The 7,500-nt window shown below is 32.3% G+C and overlaps 1 protein-coding gene across 1 annotated transcript in view; it reads right to left on the minus strand.

The window, feature by feature from the left end:
- The window catches only part of phlpp2 (PH domain and leucine rich repeat protein phosphatase 2), a 105,880-nt gene that overhangs the window by 89,689 nt on the left and 8,691 nt on the right, over nucleotides 1–7,500 (minus strand). Inside the window, exon 2 of the mRNA XM_087262243.1 lies at nucleotides 5,753–6,030. Coding sequence (XP_087118369.1) covers nucleotides 5,753–6,030 — 278 coding nt within the window. The remainder of the gene's footprint in view (nucleotides 1–5,752; nucleotides 6,031–7,500) is intronic.

The raw sequence follows: 7,500 nt of genomic DNA on the forward strand, positions 1-7,500 counted from the left end.
AAAAGTAAAGGTAAAAGTAAAAGTAAAAGTAGTGTAAAGTAAAAGTAAAGTAAAGGTAAAATAAAAGTAAAGTAAAAGTAAAGGTAAAATAAAAGTAAAAGTAAAGTAAAGTAAAGTAAAGTAAAGTAAAGTAAAATAAAAGTAAAGGTAAAATAAAAGTAAAAGTAAAGTAAAGTAAAGTAAAGTAAAATAAAAGTAAAGGTAAAATAAAAGTAAAAGTAAAGTAGAGTAAAAGCAAAGGTAAAATAAAAGAAAAGTAAAAGCAAAGGTAAAATAAAAGTAAAGTAAAAGCAAAGGTAAAAGTACAGTAAAATGAAAGTAAAGTAAAATAAAATAAATAGTAAAGTAAAAGTAAAATAAAGTAAATTAAAGTAAAGTACATTAAAGTAAAGAAAGATAAATATAAAAATAACAATAAGTAAAATAAATAAGTAAAATAAATAAATAAAGTGATTAAAATTATGTTAAACTTGGAAGCAACACTTAAAAATTATTTTCAAAAGAATTAAAACTTCACAGGAGGGCTAAGTTTGACTCCAACTGTACATAAACCAATCATTTTTTGTCATTTGCTTTTAAAAATACATTAATAACAAGCGGCGGTTCATTCCACTGTGGTGACCCCTAATGAATAAAGGGACTGAGCCGAAGGAAAATAAATAAATGAATGTATAACAAGCGCAAAAGTGCAAAGATTACAAGTAAATGACACATTGAAATCAATGGCGGCCGATTTCCAACATTCTTCCAAATATCTTCTCTCTTTTTCAAAAGAATAAAATATGGAGGATGCATTTTAAAAAATGCTGGGTTGTCTTTAGCCAAAGCTGGGTCAAACATGAACAAACCAAACAAACTCATTTAAATTTTCATTCCCTTATTGATCAGGGGCCTCAACAGCGGAATGAACCGCCAACTACTCTGGCATATGTCTTACGCAGGGTGCACCCTTCCAGCCGTATTTACACACTAACAGAAGACCCTCGCAAAGTTTCACTTCAGGCCCCTGGAAGTCTAGGAACCGGCTTTGCTTTTATTGAAATAAGTAGTAGACCAGTGACGGCACACACACATCAGCAGATGTCCCTAATGTGCAGCCTCTTCCTTGCGGCTAATTCAGCTTAGCAGCCGGCTTTACTTCAGCTCAGGGCTGCGCTGCTTCCTGCCAAATAATGTGATTTCAGACGCAGCCCAGTCATTCCCAGAAGGGCAGAGAAAGGGGAAAGCGTGACTCGGTGCTCTCACTCTGTCAGGCACACCTTTAAAACCAGCACAGACGACAAAGCACATTACGGCTGCACAATATATCCTTTTAGCATCGACATCGCAAATAGTCAATAATCCTGTTGAATCGGGATTATAATTAACCATGTCATTTGCAGAGTCATTGCAAAGTTAATTAAACTATAATCAGTATTGGGTGATTATTTATAACGCTAAAATTGCATTTATGTTACTTTACTAATTTACTATGTCTGAAAATAATTTAATGACTAATTTAATGACTTAATAAGGAATTTAATTACTTGTGTCAATACTACTTGAAATTAGGAATGCACTGAATTTGGCATGTTTTCTAGTGATGGCTTACAGCTGGAAGGGCATTAGCTGCGTAAAACACATGCTGTACAAGTTGGCGGTTCATTCCGCTGTGGCAACCCCTGATAATTAAAGGGGCTAAGCCGAAAAGAAAATGAATTACTGAATTTGGCATAAAAAAATAAAAAAAACTGGTGAAAATATGAGTGAAAAATTATTTGGCTTTCACACCGGACGCAGAAAGCGCTGTAAAGCAAACTTAATATATGCTATAAAACCCATTTATTGTATTGTGCAAGTTTCTTCAAAAAAGTAACAAATTAATTTATAATTACAGGATTAAAATTGTATTTAAATGACATTTTTTAATTTCCATGTCTGAAAAGTAATTTAATTATTCAATAAGGAATTTAATGACATCAGTTAATATTACTTAAAATTAGGAATGCACCAAATTTGTCATAAAAAAAAAAACGGGTGAAAATATGAGCCAAAAAAATGTTTAGGTTTTCACACTGGACGCAGAAAGCGCTGTAAATGAAACTGAATAAACGCTATTGAACCCATTTATTTCAATGGCTTGTGAAAATGTTGAGTATTTAAAGTTTAACTATAATCCGCATTGGGCATGTTTAATAAAAAAAAAAGTAATAGTTACTAATTACAGCATTAAAACTGTATTTAAATGACTTTTATAATTACCATGTCTGAAAAGTCATTTAATGACTCAATGAATAATCTAATTAATTGTATCAATGCTGCTTAAAATTAGGAATACACTGAATCTGGCAAAACGAAAAACAGGTGAAAATATGAGCTGAAAAAATGCTTTGGATTTCACACTGGACGGAAAAAGCACTGTAAAACAAATTGAATATAGGGTATAAAACCCATTTATTTTAATGGCTTGTCAAAAATATTGAATATTTAAAGTTGAACTACAATCCATATTGGGTAAGTTACTTCAAAAAAGTAATTAATTACTAATTATATCATTCAAATTGTGTTTAAATGACTTTTTATAACTACCATGTCTGAAAAGTCATTAAATTATTCAATAAGGAATTTAATGGCATCAGTTAATATTACTTAAAATTAGGAATGCACCAAATTTGTCATAAAAAAAAAAAAACGGGTGAAAATATGAGCCAAAAAAAATGTTTTGGTTTTCACACTGGACGCAGAAAGCGCTGTAAATAAAACTGAAATAAAACTGAATGCTGAACGCTAAAAAAAATACATTTATTTCAATGGCTTGCAAAAAATGTTGAGTGTTTAAAGTTTAACTAGAATCCGTATTGGGCATCTTTAATTTAAAAAAGTAATAGTTACTAATTACAGCATTAAAACTGTATTTAAATGACTTTTATAATTACCATGTCTGAAAAGTCATTTAATGAATTTAATTACTTCTTATCAATACTGCTTAAAATTAGGACTTTAGGAATTACACTGAATTTGGCATAACAAAAAATGGGTGAAAATACGAGCCAAAAAATTGTTTTGGTTTTCACACCGGATGCAGAAAGAGCTGTAAATCAAATTTAATAAAAGTTGTATAATCCATTTATTTCAATGGCTTGTGAAAAATTTTAGTTTAACTATAATCAGTATTGGGGCATCCGCTGCGTAAAAACTTGCTGGATAAGTTGGCGGTTCATTCCGCTGTGGTGACCCCGGATTAATAAAGGGACTAAGCCGACAAGAAAATGTATGAATGAATAATCAGTATTGGGCAAGTTGCTTCAAACATGTATTTAATGATTAATTACAGCATTAAAATTGTATTTAAAGGACTTTTCTGATTACTACACAGAATTAGGAAAACACTGAATTTGGTTTGAAAAAAAAAAACAGGCAATAATAAGAGCCAAAAAAAAGGCTATGCTTTGGTTTTCACACCAGACACAGAAAGCGCTGTAAATCAAATTGAATAAATGCTATGAAGTGGATTTATTTCAATGGTTTGTTTAAATATTAAGTATTCAAAGTGTAACTGTAATCCGCATTACGTAAGTTTCTTCAAAAAAGTAATGAATTACTAATTACAGCATTAAAATTACATTTAAATTACTTTACTAATTACCAAGTCAGAAAGGTTATTTAATTACTCAATAAGGAATTTAATGACTTTGGTCGATGCAACATAAAGTTAGGCATAAAAAAAAAAAAAAACAGGCGGACAGTATATATACACAGTTTCTGTACTCAAAGTTTCTCTGATAGATGGCAAAAAACAAACATTGCACCTAGTGATAGGGCCCATAAAGGGCTAGTAGGCATCAAGGACCTTTGTTTTTGCTTATTTTTTTTTTAATTGAATAAAAAGTCGCTGACAAATTAAATGGCCTCAAAAAAATCTCAAAAATCGCTTAATGTAATGTAAAAATCAAGCAAAATGGCATTTATTTTATTAAATAAGAAGTAGTAGGCTTTAGTAGAGGTAAACACTTTCTTTGTTTATATTAGTGTTCCATATATGTATGTGTATATATATATATATATATATATATATATATATATATATATATATATATATATATATATATATATATATATATATATATATATATATATATATATATATGTGTATATGTATGTATGTATGTATGTATATATAATTATAGTGACCAATGAATCTGAAAATAAAAAAATAAAATAAAATAGCAAAAATATGTAAATGTGTGTATATTTTTTTACAGCAAAAAAGCACAAGAAATGCAAAAAAATTTTGAGAAAAGTTTTTAAAAGCCACAAAATCAGGCATTTGAGGCTCCAATAATCAAAATTACTTTTTGCAAAATCCAGTAGTGATTGGTTGAGCATTGTGCAGGTACAAAACAGCCACAGACATATTTGAATAGGAACGAAATAGTGAAAAACAGTCACAAAAATGGAAAATAAAATCTAAAATGACAAACAAAAATAAAAAATACAGTTGAAACCAGAAGTTTACATACACTGTATAAAAAGGCACATGACCATTAAAAAAAAAAAAAAGTCAGATGTTAATGTGACTAAACTTTTTCTCTTTTAGGTAAGTTAGGATTATCACATTAGTTTCTGTTATGCTTAATAGCAGAATAATGAGAGAGATAATTGTTGAGAAATTGTTATAACTTTTCTTGAAAGTCAAGTTTACATACAATAAGATTATTCTGCCTCTGAAAAAGCTCAGATGATGATGTCAAGGTTTTGGAAGTTTCTGATTGGCTAATTGACACCATTTGAGTTAATTGGAGGCACAACTGTAGAATAGTATTTAAGGAAAACCTCAAACACACTTGAGCTTCCTTAAGTGACAACATGGGAAAATCAACAAGCCAGAATCAACAAAAAAGCCAGATAACAATTTGCCTAATATACACTGGGAAAAGACTAATTTTTGGAGACATGTCCTGTGATCTGATGAAACTAAAATTGAACTGTTTGGCCATAATGACCAGTGTTACATTTGGAGGACAAAGGGGAAAGCTTACAAGCCTAGGAACACCATCCTAACTGTGAAGTATGGGCCGGCAGCATCATGTTGTGGGGCTGTTTTGCTACAGGAGGCACTGGTCCACTTCACAGCATAGATGGCATCATGAAGAAAGAACATTATGCAGAAATACTGAAGCAACATCTCAAGACATCAGCCAGGGAATTAAAACTTGGCCACAAATGGGTCTTCCAAACAGACCATGACCCTAAGCATACTGCCAAATTAGTTAAAATGTGCTTTAAGGACAACAGAGTGAATGTTTTGGAGTGGCCATCACAAAGCCCTGATCTCAGCCCTATAGAACATTTGTTGGCAGAGTTGAAAAAGCTTGCGCGAGCAAGACAGCCTACAAATCTGACTCAGTTACACCAATTCTGTCAGGAGGAATGGGCCAAAATTCCTTCAAACTATTGTGAGAAGCTTGTGGAAGGATACCAAAAACATTTGACCAAAGTTAAACAGTTTAAAAGCAAAGCTAAAAAAAAGCTTCTCTCATTATTCTGGCATTAAGCAAATGTAAAACATTAAGGTAATCCTAACAGACCTAAAATAGTAAACGTTTAGTATAATTTACCATCAGACATTAAAAAAAAAATGGTTATGTTCCTTTTTTTTAGGGTGTATGTAAACTTTAGGTTTCAACTGTATTTGCATTTCCTCACTGTCAATGTCTGGAAAAGACCTTTTAAAATCGTGTGATATCCCAGAAAATGATGCTTGATGTGTTACCTGATTAGGTCTCCATGCAGCTGCAGGTAAAGGCCCTGCACGTCTCTCTGAGCGCACAGCTCCTCAGCGGGGGTGTTGGTGGAGCACAGCACCAGCTTGAGGTCGGGCTGACCGCTGCTGGAGGTCTGAGGGCCCGAGGGTGGAGGCTGTGGCTCCGAGGCCCCATACAGACATACGCAGCCCCTCTGAGTGTCGCCCTTCAGCCAGTCCCGCTCACGAGAGCCGAAACGCGTCTTCCGGGTCACACAGCCTCGACTGCCGTTCCTCTTCATGTTACGCTAAGGACGAGAGGAGAGATCAGATGCTCAAATTATGCCCTTCTAGAAAAAAAAAGGCCAAATAAAGTGCTTCAGGGCCCAAATCAGGCCTTAAAAACCACAGGCTGGTGGCTGTCAGGACTCCACCCTGAAACTCTGAGTCTGTTTCAGGCTTTGTTTTCCAGAACTGCAGTGGCATAAATATTTACTCGGAGCAGAAATGTGCTAAAGAGAGCCGTGTGAGCTGAGAGAGACCACAGGTCATTAGGCAGATGCTGAAATCTTTTACTGATGGAGATTTCCCCTGATTAACTGACCAATGGCATCAGCAGCACAGAGTCCAACAGAACAACACTGGACCTGTCTTTAAACGGAAGAAAGAAAGTCATACAGGTTTACATTTGAGAGTGATATAAATGCAGTAATCATTTTTATTAAATTGTTATTATATATATTATGGCCAAATATAGTTGTATTTTAATAATTTATGCTGTTATTATTATTATTATTATTTTTATAATTTAAAAAATAAAATAGTTTTATTAACAATTTGTTTACAAAATAATCATTATAAACAATTTTTATATTAATTTCTTATTTTTCAATAATAATAGCTATCTCTATCATTATCATTATTTTATTTTTCCATTGGTTGTTCCAATAACCAAACATTATTATTTATTCATTTATTTATTTATTTGTTTATTATATATAGTGCTTTAGTATTCATTTGGGTTTGTATTTTATGCATTTATACACACACACACACACACACACACAAATTTGTTTTTGTGAAAAGTGGGGACATTAAATAGGTTTCCATTCATTTTATACTGTCTAAACAGTATGTAGTATTGCCCTCACCCCATCGCACCCCTAAACCCAACCATCACAGGAGACTGTGTACAGCTTTACTCTCTGATTAAACTCATTCTGTAGGATTTATAAGGTTTTTGAGAAATGAGGACGTCACCAATGTCCTCATATTTCACCTCCTTTTTGTAATAGCTGATTCATACCCATGTTATTATACAGATTTGTGTCCTGATGTCACTAAAACACGTACACACACACACACACACACACTTGAAGTCAGAATTATTAGCCCCCCTTTAAATTATTATTTTTTTCTTTTTTTAATATTTCCCAAATGATGTTTAACAGAGCAAGGAAATTTTCACAGTATGTCTGATAATATTTTTTTTTTATTCTGGAGAAAGTCTTTATTTGTTTTATTTCGGCTAGAATAAAAGCCGTTTTTAATATTTTTATAACCATTTTAAGGTCAAAATTATTAGACCCTTTAAGCTTTACATTTTTAATAGTCTACAGAACAAACCATCGTTATACAATAACTTGCCTAATTACCCTAACCAGCCAAGTTAACCTAATTAACCTAATTAAGCAGTCAAATGTCACTTTAAGCTGTATAGAGGTGTCTTGAAAAAATATCTGTTAAAATATTATTTACAGTCATCATGACAAAGATAA

Source organism: Danio rerio, chromosome 7 (genome assembly GCF_052040795.2).
Source record: "Danio rerio strain M-AB ecotype USA chromosome 7, GRCz13ab, whole genome shotgun sequence".
NCBI lineage: Eukaryota > Metazoa > Chordata > Actinopteri > Cypriniformes > Danionidae > Danio > Danio rerio.